The sequence below is a fragment of the Myotis nattereri genome (genome assembly GCF_964212035.1).
Source record: "Myotis nattereri genome assembly, chromosome: 9".
Lineage (NCBI taxonomy): Eukaryota > Metazoa > Chordata > Mammalia > Chiroptera > Vespertilionidae > Myotis > Myotis nattereri.
The window spans coordinates 10721053-10739980 of record NC_138084.1 but is presented as its reverse complement, the minus strand read 5'-3'; the positions used below and the strand labels follow the sequence as shown (position 1 = coordinate 10739980).

At 41.2% G+C, this 18928-nt stretch overlaps 1 protein-coding gene across 10 annotated transcripts in view; it reads right to left on the bottom strand.

Moving 5' to 3' along the window:
• Positions 1–7987: 7987 nt before the first annotated feature.
• The window catches only part of IFTAP (intraflagellar transport associated protein), a 60633-nt gene continuing 49692 nt past the window's right edge, over positions 7988–18928 (bottom strand). For 7 of the 10 annotated variants that reach the window (XM_081099346.1, XM_081099345.1, XM_081099343.1 and 4 more), the window contains 2 exons: positions 16719–16873; positions 7988–9910 (listed from right to left, as the gene is read on the bottom strand). In XM_081099346.1, the coding sequence (XP_080955472.1) occupies positions 9743–9910; positions 16719–16873 (323 nt within the window). In that variant the 3' untranslated portion in view covers positions 7988–9742. Of the gene's footprint in view, positions 9911–16718; positions 16877–18928 lie in introns of all 10 variants that reach the window. The other 3 variants (XM_081099339.1, XM_081099337.1, XM_081099340.1) reach the window with 1 other exon arrangement.

Sequence of the window (18928 nt, the reverse complement as noted above, 5' to 3'; positions counted from 1 at the left end):
TTCATTGAAATCACAACGCTGAAAACTGAGCCTTGTGAAGCACCACCCACCACCTCTGTTCAGTGTGTGGTGGGAAAGATCAGCACGTGCCCTTTATGCTTGGCTTCTGGATCCAAGAGGACTTTTTCTTCTCAAACGATATCCTTGGGATATCAGCTTCTTCCTCTGTAAAATGAGGGAGTGGAACTAAACAGTCTCCGAAGTGTCTTCCAACTCCAAATTGGATGGCTTTCTGAAGTGGCCAAACCACTTTCAAATCGCCCATTGGGAGCAACTTATAGAACACTAGAGGCCCGGTGCACGAATTCATGCATGGGGGGTAGAGGGGGCGGGGATCACTAGAGGTTGGCTTGCAAATATACTGGAAAAAAGAAATGCTTCTTAGATGTCACAGCGATTTCAAATTGTTATAAAAGTTTCCAACTGTCTGCTTTTCACTTCCAACCTACCTTGGCATGGACCTGTAACAAACAGCTCAAAACAGAAAAGAAGGACGATAGCATGTGACTTGAGAAATATCATAATTGAGTAAGAGAACATGATGTTTAATTGGGAGTGAAACCTCCTAATATTATAGGAGTTTATAATATTATACAGTGTTATGTTCATAAATTCCAGACAAATCTCAACACTCTTTCAACACATTTTTTTCTTTATCCTGGCTTTAACCTGTGGAGACTGGAAGAGAAGCCTATAAAGCCAAAACCTAGGATTCGGCTTCTATCCATCCCCTAAACCTCCCCATATTTAAGCCCTCACTGAGTCTCATCAACTCCAGAAAAGATCCTGGATCCATCCCCCTGCCTCCACCTCCACCATTGACACCCAAGTCAACAAGCCACCATCACCTACCACCAGACCTGGCAGGTCTCCCTGCTTCTTCTCTTGACCCAACTCAACCCCATCAAGCAGATTTGATCTCTTAAAATATAAGTTCATCAAAGGCTTAAAAAGAACCACCCAAGGGTTTCCCGTAGCACTGAGATTAGAAACCAAGTCCTGACCATGACCAACAATGTCATACACTCTCTTGATCCCCCGACCTGATCACCTGGTCTCCAGCAACCTCTGCCTCCCGCACCTGCCCTCATTACCCTCCAGCCACATAGGTTTTCATGTCCCTCTGGTCACCAAGCCTGTTCCCACCTTAGGGTCTTTAACTTAGCTACTGGTTCACCCAGGAACACTCTTTCGCCAGGTCATTGCAAGCCTGGCTCCATCTTGCCATTCCAGTCTCAGCTTAACTGTAATATTCTTAATAAGTTTCACCCTGAGCACCTAAATGCTCTATTGTACTTCATCCAGATGGGCATGCTTCGTAGCACTTATCAGTAATATGCACTCTGCCTTGTTCACTGCTGGTGCTTTGCATATCCTAAGCACTCAACAAATATCTATTGTCTACAGGAAAACTTTCAACACTGCAGAAGTGTGTGCTTAGTTGCTACTTAGCAATATGAAAAAAAACACTAATTCATTTCAAACATGGGGCAATAAAAGAAGCTGAGGGAATTGTTTGCTGACTTACTTGGGATTTAATTACATGGAGGATTGTGATGAAAAGGAGGAAGAATATTGTAGTACATTATGGTGTTAATGTGTGGGAGTTCCATTGTTTACCCTTGTCTCCTTCCTAGGGTTTTATTAATGAGCCAACTATCTTGTAAGGGAAAATGTATTACAATGAGTTCCATTTGGTTGTGGATCAAGATAAAAATAACACAGTGTAATTTAAACGAAATGATGTTTGCTCGGTGAATGGCAGGCCCATTTAACACTTGCTTCTCTTCTTACGCGCTTTGGCGGTGCACACCCCAAGTTGAACAGACTCAGCCTCCCTCCCATTTAGCTCATGGGAGGAGGTAGAGGAGCCAGCTGCTCAACAGCCCAACACTCTTTGCAGAGACTTGCCACCTTGCCTGGCAGCTTTTGAGTGTTAGTGGGTCTCTTGACAGCTACCTCTGATTTTCTGGGCAGGTATTCACCACCTGGTTACTTCTCAGAAGCAGCTTCATGGACCAAAGCAGGGCACCGATCCCAGGGAGGCGGCATTCCCCTTCAACAGATAACCTTCAAAAGAAGGGCAGCACCTACGCCCACCTGTGTCAACTGCCAGCCGCCCACAACAGAGAGCACAGCGGTGGGAATGCCCCCGTTATCACCGGCTTTCATCGCTGTGATGGAGAGGAGCTGCTCTTGTGGGCTGAGAGGGATAGATTTCAAGGGTTTCTTTGCCTTTGATGTCAACCCTTCACCACCACAAGGTGAACGTGTGCCACCTGTGGTGTGGCAGCGTGTCTAACAGGGGAGTGGGATAAGCAGGGAGAGGCAAACATATACAGGTATTGGCCATTGGTGCCATCTCTCCCCAAAGAACATGGAGCTCAACTTCTAGAAAGTATGAAGAATGTTTATTGGCTTCTCTTCTGAGCTATTAAAGGTCAATACGTTATTTGCAGCAATGAATGTAGCTAATGCATTACTGGGTCACTACCTGGTTCCCTGGCATATTGCACTGACTTCTCTGTCCTGTGTCAAATCTGCCTCCCTGTGATGTTGTAAAGTATTTTTTTCCTTCTCCCCCAGTTCACCTAAGACGATGCTGAAAGTATGACACCTAATTGATACTCAGCGTGTTGTTAATACTTTCTATTTTGATCAGTTATTGCTTAGGATGTCATGACTGTCAGATTTTGAGAAAACAAGCCTGGAAGCACAGTTTTCACAAAGTTTATTTTCTCATTGCGATGGCATTGGGCTGGTTATTTATTGATACACAGCATACTAGACCTTAACTCAGCACAATGAGAGCTGATCACTTTGAGTGCCAACTATGGAAAATGATCTGTGGTCCTTACAAATTGAGGACAATACCAGTAATAAGATATAATGGGCTCATTCACACTGACAAATACAGAAGCCATGATGTAAATAAAGAAATTTTCCAGAAACACTATGACTGACATTTCACACAGCCTCTGACATGTAAGGGTCCTATTGTGTTATGAACACAGAAGAATCTCAAGTCCAACACCCAGGCCCTTATTCGCGACATGCATATATTCTTCTCTTTGTCTTCAAATCCCTTCTCCAGAGTTCTGTGCACCTGCCTGTGAGCAGCCAGGTGTTCAGCTGTTTAAACACAAACAACAGCCAGCATGCATTTCTCTCTGCTACTTACACCTGGCGGATGGGAGTGGGGATGGGGGAGGCAGATACAGATGCTGCAGGCAAAGCCCCAAAACCAGAACAATACATAGGAAGACCATTGAACAAAGACAAAAGCTGCATGATTTTTCCCCTGAGAAATGTTAGCAAACTCAATTTTCAACAAAACAAAAAAGCAATACAGACTAATCTATAAAACTTAGATTTGAAAGTAAGTTGGAAAATTATATATATATGTGTGTGTGTGTATATATATATATATATATTATACATATATATAATATATATATATATATATATATATATTCATCAAAAATGATCAGCGTCAAATGCATCAAAACAGTGACCAAAACATTCAAAGAAAGGCATAGTCTTCATGAGCTCAGCCTCTCCAGGAATCAGCAGGCCTTTATTCTCCAAACCTAAGTCCTCTGCAAGTCTGAGACACTAACCCATTTAAACCCAGAGGACCTAGAAAATCATTTTTGCAAGGATATCTGACCCCATGGTGTGTGTTTTTTCAAGTCCCAATCTGTATGATTAAAATATTTTCAAAGGAAAAAGAAGATGAGGATAATTAGTGGGGTTTTTCTGCCTGGTTGTTAAACACCCTAATTACTTCAAGCGCCATTACCGCCACTTGCACATAAGCCGTCTTTTGAAACTACTTTTCAATCTAAACTAAAATTGATGCTAAGTTCTTCTGAGGGTATAGCCAATATTAATACAGTTTGGAGAGTCACTGAATTTACTCTTTTATCTTAACGTGGATGTCAATATTCTAAGTGCACACAATGGAGCTAATCTACTACCATCTGAAGTGGAACCAACACCAAAACCTCTTTAAAGAGACTGCATATTTTTTATAAACGTGAAAAGTATTATAATTATATATCATGTACCATAACTTTTACTACTGATTTGCCATTATTCGGATACTAAAATGTCTTTCTATTTCCCTTTACGCCAAATTTACTTACTGTAGAATTATACTGCTGGGTCTTTTTTCCCCTCCCACTTTTCACTGGATAGAATTGCTTGGTTCTGATTGTTGACTCAATAAATCATTCTGGTGCAGCGTGTGCAGACATTTTGCATTAGTTTCTTTACTATACTTTCAATGGGCTAATAAATCACGGCATTAATTATTCGTTTCTATAATAAACTGTAACCAAGAAACCAGACACTAGATAAATATTGGTTGAATACGGAAATGGGAATGGGATCCATTGTTGCCGGCACTCCACCTGGGCTCTGGAAGTAAATGAGGTCAGTGGGAGCACCATCACAAGCAAGAGACAGTGCTTAGCTGAAGCTGTAAGGATGAATGAGACTTGGTGCTTGCCCTCAGGGTCAGATGAGAAGACATGTACGCGAATGGCTAGGATACAAGGCAGAAAGTGGGGAGCACCCATAGTGCTACAAAATGAAAGCAAGGTTCTGGGGAAGGTGAAATGAAAGCTGGTTGGGAGGATCAGAAAGGCTGCATGAAGGAGGCAACCCCTGTGGAGCATCATAAAGGATGAGTGGAAATACACGGGGCAGAAATGAAGGGGGATCATCCGGAAAGAAAGAACAGTAAGAAGAAAAGCGTGAAGGTGGGAGGCAACCTTCAGGAGCCACGTGTAGTCAGTGTTGTCTGTAGCATGGGGGTCCATGGGAAAAGAGCCTTGAATGCTAAATTGAGAAGTTTTCACAAATTCAATAGACAATGAGCAGCTAGTGGTGGTTTTGAAACAAGATAGCAACATGAAGATTCACATGAAATCAATTTGCAAAACAAGCTAGAATGGAGAGAATAGAGACATTTAGAGACTAATTGGGAAGCAAGAAGACTCCCAGGAGGGGGTAAGTAAAAATGAAGGCTTGAAGAGTGGCAAGGGGGGATACAGAGAAGAGACTGGAATCAAAGGTACTACAGAGGCAAAACAACGCTCTGCTAACCAATGTAGTGTTGCAAAACAACACTCTGCAACAGGAACATCGGGAGGAGGAGGATCTGCTTTTGAGGATGGAGCTGCTAACACATGAATGTTCTATACATACCAAAGGCAACCCAGCCAGCACCCTCATGATCTCTTCCCTCCCTGCGCCAGGGGTCCTAGCTCTCAACTAGCTACCATGTGGTCACATCTGAGGCTTTCTATAACATGATAGAATATGCAAAACCCTCCTGACATCTTGCTCCACTTCCTATTGCTCATTCATTCAACATAATAAGCACAAGTGCTTATTACTATCAAGAGGCACTATCTCACACTCTCAAGGATAAGACACTCTCTTCACCTTTTCTGCCTAATAGTCTCATCAAGATGCAACTCTGTTTTGTTTTGTTTTTCCCATGGAAATGGCTTTACTGTTTTGTAGATTTAAAACTAAACTAAAAATTTTTTTAAAGAAAATAATACATTGCAATTAAAATGTGGAAGATAAAGTTGGGAAAAAAATGTCAGAAAATAGAGCAAAATCAGGGGGTAAGATAGAAGAGAGTACAAAAATACTAGAGTAGCAATCTAGGAAGTTCAGCATCCAAAACATGAACATTCTGGAAAGGAGAAAATAAAAGGAAGAAAAATCATCAAAAAATAATTCAAGACAGTTTCAATAATAATAACAATAACAATAATAATTCAAGACAACTTCCTAGAATTGAAGGACATAGGTTTGCAGACTAAATGGCTACTTAGTTCCCAGCACAAAGGACAAAAGAGACCTATGCCAACACATTCTACATTTTCAGAATACCAGGGATGACAAGGTCATATGAACTTCCAGAGAGAAAAGTGTGAAGGTCCTTCACATTCCAGCCCTGCACACCCCTCCATCCGGGTGACCTCCCCCAATACAATACAGCCCTACCCCCTTCCTACCATCCTCCATCAACTGAAGTCAGATCATGTCCCTTCTCTGCTTAGAACCCTCTTGTGGCTCACAACGTACTCAAAATAAGTGAAAATATAAAGAATGCAGGGGAATTAGGCTTTCAAACCACCTCTAAAGTTTGATGACTCTTCTGAGCACTAATATTATTAAGTGAAATGATAAAGGATTCTGCTTTACCGGGGTGAAAGTTTGTGCAAAGGGGTTAGATAGGTGTTCAGAGAGAGGCTCTAGGGAGATACTTCTCACCTGGGACCTAAATAATGAGAAGGATCCAGCCTCTGAAGACCAAGGAAGACCAGGTACCAAGAAGAGTGAGAGCCAAGGCCCTGTGGTAGGAACAAGGTGGAGCGTTTGAAAAAGGAAAACAAATACAAGCTGGCCAGGACCTGATATAAAATGAGGAAGAAGGTAAGTGGTGGCCATATTATGTAAGGACTGGATAGACCATAGTCAGGTATGAATTTCTCTTCCTCATACTGAGAAATATTTTTCTAGAAAAGTCTCAATAACATTGCCTCGTTCAAATCACTATCTATTCATTTACCATCAACTTCCAAGAAACAAGCACATGAAATTAAAATTGTCTCTTTCATATTTAAATTTGACCATACAGTCACTGCAGATAAAGAACATTTCCTTTTTAATTGAGGATACAGTTCTATCTTCTTCATAGGGGTGGTGGGGATTCTTGATGAAAGAATCAGGAATTTCAATACCCGGTCAATATTTTTTCTCTAAGATTGCTCAGTGTGCCACCACACGCAGGGTGGCAGGCTTGAAATCTTCATTCAAGCTAGTTTGCGTGGCAAACGCCACATTATTTCAAGACACTTAACAATTTTTCATGTTCTCCCCTCCCATGTTGGTGTATACATACAGGTGCACCTCCTTACCTTCTACTGCGCATTAATCTTACCTCGGGTGGCGCTACCTATTCCACATAGGCATTATCCATCAATACACACGCGGGCTTCTCTTAGAGGCACTCGGCTAGGGGTTGCCAGCCAGCGTAAAACAAGCCATTTACATCGTTCAGGGGATCCATAAAGCTGAAAGTCATGGAGGAGGAGTTGCTAGTTAGGGCAAGAGTAACGGTACAACTGAGACAAATCTATTTCATTGAGAGGCTTTCAGGGACCCATTTTCCAGTGTCACTTTTGCTGTAATGCACAATTGCCCCCAAATAATGCAGGAATCAAGAATTGCCGGAAGGACCGAAGCCAAGACGCAGTACACCAACTCTACAGACAGAATGCTCTGCGGTATCATTCACCTGCCACCGACCCAGCCCAGGTAATGAAATACGACACAAAAATGCTATTCTTTTTAAACACTTGGAAGGATGGCTTTGTTTCTTCTATTAGAAAACTATTGAAGTCCATAAAATTGAGATGCCTTTAAAATGGTGAAGTCTTTTCTTTATTTAAAATGCCAAAGTGCTGTGTATAGATTGAGTCAAAAGAGTGTGTCTGATCCTGTGAAAAATTATATCACCACGGGATTCCCTCCTCAAGTTGGTGCGCTATATAGTTTGCATGCTAAAATCTCCTTAACCTCGCAATTGCTCTCTCATTCCCACATCAGTCAACAATCCTTGCTAGTTCTGCATCCAAAGCTCTAATCAAATGTATGCCCTTTACTTCCAAGTACACCGCTTTAACTCGGGCTCCTATCATCTCCCAGACAAGCTATTTTAATAGCCTACAGTCAAAAACTCCTTTCTTCCTGACCACTGTCAAAGGCCACCTCCTCTGTGAAGACGCCCCAGCTCTCCATGGCATGGTGCAATCACTCCAACTTGCTTTGTCCCAGGAGCTCACATACACAGGACTCTTACAACACTCTTTACTGCAGAGCTGCAAGTAAGAATATGCAAGCCGCATGTGTGATTGTAAATGTTCCAGGAGCCTCCTCTAAAAGGTAAAAAGGAAGGGGTGAATTTTAATAATGCTTTTTATTTAATCTGGTATATCCAAAATATCATTTCAACATGTAATCAATACAAAAATATAACAAGACAGTCTACAGTTTCTCATATTAATCCTTTGAACTCCAATGAGTATTTCACATTTGTAGCATATTTCCAATTTAGACACTAAGCTGTAATCAAAAATAATTGATCTGTATTTACATGTCATAAAAGTACAGTTGAAGAAGTACAGATGCACATATCTAAGTTGTTCCAAATGTACTAGAAATTTTTATAAGAACTGTATCAAATATCAACTTATTTTAAATTAAAACAAAATTAACATCTAGAAATCAGTTCTTTGCCCTGGCTGGTTTTGCTCTGTGGTTAGAGCATTAGCCCATGGACCAAAGAGTCACTGGTTCAATTTCCAGTCAAGGGCATATACCTCAGTTGCAGGTTCAATCCCTAGTCCTAGTCAGGGTGCAAACCAGAGGCAACTAATAGATGTGTCTCTCTCACATCAATGTTTTTCTCCATCTCCCCGGCTCCCTCCATTCCACTCTCTCTAAAAATCAATAGAAATAATATCCTCACTCCTTGGGTGAGGATTAAAAAAATCAGTTACTCTGTCACATGAGCTACGTTTCAAGTGCTCCACATGCAGCCAGTGGCTATTCTATTAGACAGCATAACTCTACTATAATTATTTATGTATACATCTGTCTTCCCCACAACATCAGACCACATCTACTTGTATCCGCCCCATTGCCTTGGCACATAAAGGGTGTTTAATGAGAGTTTGTTGACTAAATAAAAAAAAAATGTGGAAATCACTTGACTCTACTGTAATGTTAAATCGAGAACATTCTTTCATAAGGATATAAATGGCCATTTCTATGAATACACATATACACACACATGCATGTACATGAGCACAGGCCTGAGTGAAAACTAATTAAGACTAAGTGCATTTGATTTGTAACGGATTCCTTCAATAATAAAAATGACTTCATACATACTACTCCCCCTGCACCTGTGCCTCCAGCCATCTATTCTCCTTTCCTTAAGGCATGTATGGGTAGTCTACACAATTAGCACTTCATAAGCTTCACATTCTCTAGTTGTTTTTTCTATCTATGTCTTGCCTCTTCAAATTATATTTTATGCTTCTGCAGACAGAGATCATTCCTTGCACTTTGTAGCTATCACAATGGCGATAACAAAGTACAAGAATTTAATACATGACATAGAATCAATTCTCAGTTGCCTTCTTTTCCAGTCATGCCTTTCCCAATCAATCCTAGAAGCCCAGCCTCTCAGCAATCAGATTCATACCAATATGTCTGGATAGTTGCGGCCAATAACCTCCCCACATAATCAGTACTTCTCTCTGTGACACAACGCATTTTTCATGCGTAACTGTCCTTCATCCCCAAAAAGGTGGGAAGATGCTTCCAATCTTTGTTACAATGCCCCGTGTTACCTAGTTGTACTGCTCTCTTCAAACTGACCCTTCAGTGGGTGTTGACTCCTGTCCCAACTTGCCACCTCCATCGCCCCCTACCCGCCATGGATGCAGCAACAACGTGACAGAAGGGAGCTCTGTGAGGGCGGAGATCTCTGTGGTCTTGTTAGCAGCATCTCCCTATAGGCAAGTAACTCTGACAAATCAATGCACACATAAATTTCCACAGAGGGGCTTCCAGTAGGTTTATCATTTATTCTACTTTTGCTTGAATAAGAACAAAATAAATGTAAACAGGAAGATGTCTTGGTGAATCAGTCACGGGGTTCCTCCAAGTCCGCGTTGGTGTTCTCTCGCTTGTGCTTGGATAGTTGTTCTTTGATGGCTTCTACCTCTGCAGGAGTGAACTTGGGGGTTAGCATCACAGTGTCATAATCAAATTCTTCATCAAGTCTGAAGGGCTGAACTTCATCCCCGAGTATCTGCAAGAGGTAGCAAAGGAGGAAAATCATTTACAACCATTGTAAATGAAGATAAAGTCCAAAACGTGAATTCCCTATATTTAATTAAACATTTTTTAGACTCCAACTCTCTCAGCTGGTAAGGCCGTCTTTTAAGAAAGAAATACAGTCACTTATTCAATTTGACCTAATGTAAGCCCCTTAAAATGCCCCATTTGTACCTCCCTGCCTCTAAACAATATCACTAACTAATTCTGCCCACAGCAAGAAGCAGAAAATCTCTCTTGCACACATTCATTACATTTTTACCACCTGTAGTGTTAGGACTGGAAGCATATGGAAAAACTAAAGGTTTATATTTAAAGTGTGAAAAAATACACCTGAAGATTTTGATCAACCTTGAATACATTTTCACCATTTACCATAAAAGACATATCAACAAAACAATTATCTTTTTTTAAAATATTTTTATTGATTTCAAAGAGAAAGGGAAAGGGAGAGAGAGATAGAAACACCAATGATGAGAGAGAATCGTTGATTGGCTGCCTCCTGCATGTCCCCTAGTGGGGACTAAACCCACTACCTGGGCATGTGCCCTTGACCGGAATCGAACCCGGGACCCTTCCGTCTGCAGGCCTACACTCTATTCATTGAGCCAAACTGGCTAGGACTTAACAAAACAATTTTTAAAGTTAAAAGTACTCTATACTTATTTCATTTACTTCTTCAGATAATACCTATAATTCCTGGTCCAATAAGAGTAGGAATTAAAACACACAGTATCTCCTTAAATCTAAAAGTCCAGGATCCTTTTGTCCTACCAAGAATTTTTAAAATATTACAGAATTTATCTACAAGCCAGAGTAAATGCAAAGAGGTATAATAATTTTGTATCAATTTATTCATAATCTGTGTTTTAAGCACTGTCTAAAAGAAGTTAGATTTTTTTAAAAGCGTATGTCCCACTAAACAAAAAGAGAATGCCTTAAATCTCACTGTATCACCCCTTCAAGAGCCTCTCCCCAAGCAAACGGTGTGTGACACGTGAACTCATCTGGCACCCCTGTGCAGCTCTATAATATGTATGGTGGTTCTGAAATAATTGAAAACTATGGTTTATGCAGGAATGAAAAAAAATGCCCTGAAGCCATAATCAGCTTTAAATATTCTTGCCTGGAAAATGATCTCATTGAGTGGCTTTTGCAATGTTCTTGATAATGGAGCATATAGCTCAGAAACCGTGCTGTTATTAAAGGTGAAAGAAAGAAAAAAAAACCACAACCATAAAAAATAGATTATCTCCTGTCCATTGGATAAGTTGAACCTCATAGGGGTGCAGGGTTAATAGCAAACACCTGGCCATCTTTCATCCTTTCTCAGTAAAACCAGCAAGAGAACACATTTCAGAGGCCTGTTGATTTCCTCTTTATTAGAAAGTGCACGCTCTCCTGACAAGGGTGATGGGAGCTCTCACTGGAGTGGGTTCCCACCAAGGGCCAGCCCTGGTACTCGGAACTGTGTGGGCAAGAGCAGTGATCTTCAAACAACCCATCTCACAAGGAACTGAACGGCGAAGTCACGTGCCCCAGACTAGGCAGTCAGTTAGAAAGGGAAGTGAGTTCTGAATCCAGAGTCTTCAGGGAAAGCTTCCCCTTCTCCAAACACACAGGAAAAATCAACCTGGAAGTCTTCCCTAGGCCTGGTCATCGCCGCCGGGGAGAAAAGCCCTTTCCTGGATAAGCTAAACAAATCCCATAGCATATAATTGGAAGCACTCAAGGCTCCACATAATACCATGCCGTCTGGAGCAGCCGACAAAGGGGGCCAGTCAGCCTGCAGAGGGACCGATCATCGTGGTCACTTTCTGAGATGAAACTTCAACGCCACAAAGTGGCCATGCAGTAATAGTGCTGAAAGCAGCTCAAGTGAAGAAACACAAGCAGGCAACATGTTCATTTCCTGCATGTGAGCATCCCTGCAGTCTCCAGGTCTACTCAGCGATAAGCACTGCGGCTTGCAGGCCTGGCCCCATCCTGAAGGACCCTGACAGGGACACAGGGGAGCACCATTTTACCAGTGCATTCCGGCTCAGGGGACCCTTGCTGCCTTGCATACCTGGTTAAAGGAAGTAGGCATCATGCCTTGTTTTTATATTACCAGACCCTGTGCTAGGCATAGGAGAGCAATGGTACCAGAATGAAAAGGCTGCCATCCCAGCCTACCAGGAGATTACAGTTACATGCGGTCGAGCAAATTGAAAAGAAGCAAATATAACACAATGTTGTTCCAGGAGTACATACAAGGTGCAATGGGATCCTAGAGCAGGGACACTAACCCCAGCCTGGAGGTCAAGGAGAACTTCCGGGAGTGATGCCTAAGCTGATCCCAGCTCAGAAAGGACTAGTACAAGTTAAAGAGGAAAAGAGAGAGTGAGTCTGAGAGAACAGAGAGGACAGAAAACACCCCAAGCAAAAGAAAATGAACGTCTAAGAACTAAGGGCAAGAAAGAATATCAACTATTTAAGAAATTGTAAGTATGAGAAGTAAGAACAAATGTTATAATACAAAAAGTGAACCCAACTGAAGAAAAAATTGACTTCTTACTGAAGTTGAGGTGTCTAACTTACTTTAGGACTTAGTTTATTTTACACTATAATTTCAAAAGTAAACTTTCTACCTAACGTTCTTTCAGAATATGCACACACATAGATACAAAGAGTGGTTGGGGAAGGGAGGTATAGATGGATAATTTGTAAATCGTAGCAATTTTAGCATACATTTTTACTAGTATGCATCTTGGGTTTTTTCCAAGCCTCTGACATTATAATTTTGTATTAACGTACTATTCTGAGTTTTATTAACATTTAGTATATATCAATGGCTCTTGCAGACTGAATAGTAATAAATCAGTTATTAGAGCAAAGTAATTGTGAATATGTAATTATGAATACCCTAGTATTTATAGATTTATAAATCAACATAACATTTAGAAATTTATAAAACAACATAGGACTTAAAAGGTAACTATTGCCCAGCTGCCATGGCTCAGTGGTTAAGTGTCGACCTATGAACCAGGAGGTCACAGTTAGATTCCTGGTCAAGGGCAGGAATCCCTTGGGTTGTGGGCTTGATCCCCTTGGGGGGCATGCAGGAGGCAGCCAATCAATGATTCTTTCTGATCATTGATGTTTCTCCCCCCCCCCCCCTCTCTCTCTCTGAAATCAATAAAAATAATATTTTTTAAAAAGTAACTATTATTTTACTATATATGTTAATGATGCCATTTAAAAATCCTAAATATAAATAAAAAGTATTTCGGGTTTTTATTTAGTATTTTTTACTATATACATGCCAAAATGGTAAATTTTACTCTGTAAATGCAATCTCAATAAACCTAACTTTTAAAAAGGAAAGAGAGAAAGGGAAGAAGGGAGGAAGGGAGGGAGAAAGGGAGGGAGGGAGGGAGGGAGGTAAGGAGGGAGGGAGGGAAGAAGGGGACACACACTGCAACTCAGAACACTTCACTGCGAACTTTAAAATGGCAGCTTTCAAAAGACATCAAAGTCGCACTTCTGTTTATGTATTTCAGCTGTTGGCTACTCTGGCACACTTTGGGAATTCCCTTCTTTCAAGTAAGGTTCATCTTAGGGTCCTGAGCTACAAGACTCCAAATTAGTTGCAAACTCCAATTCTGATTTATTTCAAAGAGAAGCATTTGTGCAATGGAATGCCAAGTCTCGCACTATCACACAGAAAACAACTGTGAATTAAGTTATTAACTTGTTATTTTTGCCTAAAGAGCTGAAATATGTAGATTTCAGGTATATAATTTCAAATCTAATTGAAATCTTTTTGAGCCTCTGGGGAACAGAATTCATACACTGGCAGAACACTGCTAGTTTCCTTAAATTGCTCATGTGACTTATTCTAAGTGCAACTGCTACAAGAGGAGTCATTTTCATTCAGGATACCACATAGGCAAGTCAAAGAAAGCAGAACTAATGCTCAAATCAATGACAGCAGCATTTGGCTGTAGGCTCTATTACAAAGCAATATGGTAAGTAAACTGTCTTTATAGGTGAAAAATTTTGAAGACCCTATATGAATTGGAAAAACAGGAGATCTCCCATTAAAAACATACTATACAAGTTTCTTCTATGACCTCTTCTATGGGTTGGGGATGGGGAGGAGGAACTCACAATTTTTCATCTTTCTAATGTGAATTACTTTCATCAAAATATATTAACTAAGGCAAGAAATTATTCACAAATAGAAACTGGAAGGTTCTTGGGAAATGTTTGACTCTAAGGGGGGAAATGCACATGTATAAAACCAGTGATCAAATTAACAACAACAATTTTTTTAAAAATTGGTCTGATCCATACTAGGAAGCTGTGGATTCCTATTAGGCAATTACAGGATGTTGGGCCATCCAGGGTACATTTTCATCTTTGCAGACTGAAGTCATAGAAAGCAACTGGGTCTAGCCCAGCCGTGGGCAAACTACGGCCCGCGGGCCGGATCCGGCCCGTTTGAAATGAATAAAACTAAAAAAAAAAAAGACCGTACCCTTTTATGTAATGATGTTTACTTTGAATTTATATTAGTTCACACAAACACTCCATCCATGCTTTCGTTCCGGCCCTCCGGTCCAGTTTGAGAACCCATTGTGGCCCTCGAGTCAAAAAGTTTTCCCACCCCTGGTCTAGCCCCTTGGTAGGCCCTTACAGGACACATTTGCTGGAAGTTGATGCTGACGGTCTTATACTGGCATTGGGTGCTTTAAAGTAAGATTAATACTATTAAACCATGGCAGAGTTAGTGCAGTATTATGATTTCTAGACGGTTCTGAAAAGTTTATCTTCCAAATGGTGATTAGAAATAAAAATCCCAAACCAAGGGATATTCAAAAGTTATTCATCTATGTCTCATGAGTTTGCCAACACAAACATGTTTATATCATTTTGATTCCAATATTTTAAAATGTTGACATTTTCTGGGAAGAAATGTATATTCTTTTTGAAGATACAATCATATACAGGGTTTTAAATAGCATTTTACAGGATGTTTGACAGGTTCCAGAAATCATTCCGGGTTTTCTTTTAACCCATCAACTAAAATCATTTTATAAACATTTCCACAATGGCACCAGATGCAGTGACCACGAGTTGGTCAAATCATTTGTATGGTTACAATGGAAGTCATAAACAAGTCTTTGAAAGAAACTCATTTCTGCCAGAAATAACCTTGCAATTTTAGTTTCTTACTATTCAACAAAAGCAATCCACAATTCAAAAAGCACACCGAAAAGTGGCCATCCCTGCCAGTTTACCTGGTAACCAATTTAGGGGTTTAACATAAGCCTACTAGCACCCTAGACATAAGTTTGCCATACCAGTGAACAAAGTCTTATAATAAATGGGTAATTTAAAATTGAAATGCATGGATTATTTCTGATTGAACGACTGCTTCCATAACCAAATATCTTCAAGTGGCAAGACTCGTACCTGATAATTAAATAATCAAGAAACATCCTAAGGGCTTTCTTAGAAAGAGATAGTGAAGAGCCCTTGGCAACCTCTGTTCCTGATCCCCTTTCATGTTCGAGTGAACTGGATGATAAAGGTCACATCTGGCAGCCTCTGATGGTGCACCTTTTTCGAGTACATGCAGAAGAGCTGTAAAGGATGGCGAAGGGTGACTTTCAAGTGGTGCATTTGGGAGAGGACTCATGTGGCAGAGATTCCATTCTACCCTGCTGGGGAAGCAAACAGCTGATGACACTTCCCAGCCTCCCTTGGGGTGGGTAGGAACATGTGACTGAGTGGCTGCCAATAGGGCGTGAGCAGAAATGGAGCCCTGAGCTCTGAGCCTGGGGAAGCAGGCTGCCTCGGGCTCTTATCCCCTGCCCCCGGAAAAATGGGAACCTGACTTGCAGCATGTGCTCTCATCCCCTGCCCCCGGAAGGATGGGGACCTGACTTGCAGCAGGCGCTCTCATCCCCTGCCCCCGGAAAAATAGGGACCTGACCCGAAGCATGCAGTTGAGGACAGTGTCTGGAGGCAGAGTGGAGTTCCAGAGAGAAGGAGCCGTGGTGAGTCCAGGGAACAGAGCCACTTGCTAACTTGAGAGACCCTCCACAGGTTATTCCAGGAAAGAAAGAAACTTCTATCCCCTCCACCACCGAATTATTGTTGGGGTTCTCTCCTGGAGCAGCCTAGCTTTACCTTAACAAATACAGGATGTCTACAGGGCCTTAGGAACAATAATACAAAGAAAAAAGGCCAGTTCGGACTAAAAGACATAAGAAAGCCATCTGTCCCCTTCCTCTGTCCTTTCGGTTGCATTGTCCCCAGGTAGCACTGGCCTATAGAGATACGTCAGGGAATAAAAATATTTTCCATGGCCGGTGTGCTCAGTGGTTGAGCATCGACCCATTAACTCATTGGTCACTGTTCGATCCCCATTCAGGGCACATGCTGGGGTTGAGGCCTCCATCCACACTAGGGGGCATGCAGGAGGCAGCTGACTGATGATTCTCTCTCATCATTGATGTTTCTCTCTCCTTCGCTCTCTCCCTGAAATCAGTAAAAACATATTCTAAAAAAACTAGTTTCCATGTAAAAACACAATCGCTCTCTGTGTTTAAAAAGAAACATATACAATAGCAATAGACGGCCGTGAGAGGGGCCCAAATAAGCAACTTGAATTTGGAATTTTCCCAAATCTGAGAAAAATACAAGAGAGACGGGTAGAGGAGCATTTCTCTGAAAGGACAAGTTGCAAAACCACTGCAATTTCGAGACAGATGGAGTCTACCATGGAGTACCTCGTCCTTTTGCGTGTCCGCTCTTTCCACCGTGGGCCTTGGATTGACTGCAGGGGTCAGAGGCTGGGCTGCGGGAGGAATGTCAGCTGCAGGAGGAATGCTGGAAGGAATGTGGGTGCTTACGTCCTCCACTTCCCCGGGCAGCAGCGGCAAATCTGCTGGACAGAAAATATTTCATTTGATCCTTTCTTGGAATTTACAATGGACCTAAATCATCTAAAAGCCTGTAATGGTCCCAAGAATAAAGCAAATATGCTCAGGTAGAGTAGGTCCATCTCACAAGGCCTGTCCTGGTTTGAGATTCCCCTTTCTAGAAACTAGAAGTCCCTGGTACATCTATTTCTACCCCATTGTTGCAGTTAGAGTCCATCCAGAAGGTCTCAGTGAAATATTGTTTGGGGAGTAACTTGTTCATGCCTCTCACCCCTCAACCCACTGTCTACCTCTACAGGAAAATAAGGCAAGAAGATGCTGTTTTTGCCTCATTTTCCCATATTTTCCTGAGGGGAGAAGAGAAAGGAAATAGAGTGTAGAATTTCATCCTGTAAAGAGATGGCAATATTTCAACAACAACAACAACAAAAAAGCATATTAAAAAACAATGATGCCAGAAGGAAAGAACTTTAACTTTTAACAGAAAAATGAACTACTCTGTCACATTCAGAATGCATACTCTACGTTTCAACACCTGCAAACAACAAAACGTGTTTCCGGCTTATTTGGCACAGTTATAAGAATTCAAGAGCCAATCTTGGTTTTCTGATCAGCTCATGATGAAGGGATGTGTTCCCTTATATTTGCACGTGTGAGAGAACGTGGAGACATCACAAGTAAGTGATATTCTCCCACAGCTTTCTTTAAGGAGGACAAAAAAACACACAAAACACACAAATAGAAGCACAACAGGCTTCGCCCTCAGTAAGTTTTCACAGGACCAGAGGCTGCAGGAGATACCCAATAACTTGCAGTTGGCTCAGGGATGCTGCCTGCTACTCAAAGACGATCTTACGGAAGAATACATTCTCCCTGGAAGTGACTAACAATAGGCATGCCTGGACCATTGCCAGTGGCAGCATATATGGGGAGATAACTGAGCATAATTCGATATTCAAACACTGAATCTTATATGAAATACATCTCTCGCTATTGTGATGCCGTCACCTTCACAAAAAAAACATAATTACAAAATTCATAAGACTCCAGCAACAAAGAGCATAGCCTAGAAACTGAGCATGTGAGTGGAGGATTGGTGAACAAGGTGGTTTTACTATGATTAATTATGGAAACCATAAAATATGACCTGATTAACTAGCAGAAATAAAAACAATAATAATAGTCAACTCTTATAAAGCTGATATATTATATGCATTAACTCAGCTAATCCAACAGCTCCATTACTTCCTGTTTTATAGGCAATGAGCTCTAAGCACTAGGAGTAACCTCATTGAAGGTGCCACAGCCACAAAGTGGCACAGCGAGGCAGTCTGTCTGCAGAGCCAGGCAGTCTGTCTGCAGAGCCCACGATGCCACATTATAAACTTCTTTTGAATAAGCATTTTCATTATATATATATATTTTAAATCTATCAGATTAGCCAAACTCAAGGCCAAGAAATGTCACTGCAACAGCTCATTAGTATGGCTAGTCAGTTGTAAGTGCACTCAAACATTTTATGCCCAGAGAAGTACTTTTTTAAAACTCATTTAAGGTTGGTGGGAAGATTGACTTTCTAATATATCTATGTATGAGTTCAAAGCCAAACTCAGTGCAACTGCCTAGGACTGGTACAAGCCTGGTTAGGGGCCTGCCCACAACAAAGGCAAGACGAGAAAGGTTCGGGCCTCTTAATGTAAAAACCAATGTCTACCAGACCCATTGACCATCAGTGCAAACATCAGTTCAAGTGTAAGATAAAAATCAATTCTGCCTTCAGAGCTATTTAAAATCTGATTGAGAACCATATGCACCAAGGAGGGGAACTCTGCAATTCCTTTGCTAAACCTCTTCACCTCTAATATTTTGAAGAAGACGTTTTCTTTCATAAAAATTCTACTGCCATGAGAACAACTTCAAAACGAGAAGACTCAGAATCCTCCACACTTCGCTTTGCCATTTGCTTCTTCAGTACAAAAGCAAAATGTGCAAATGCGTATCTATTGGTGCCTAACACAGCACCTTACACATAGTATAGTCTCAATAAACACTTAAGG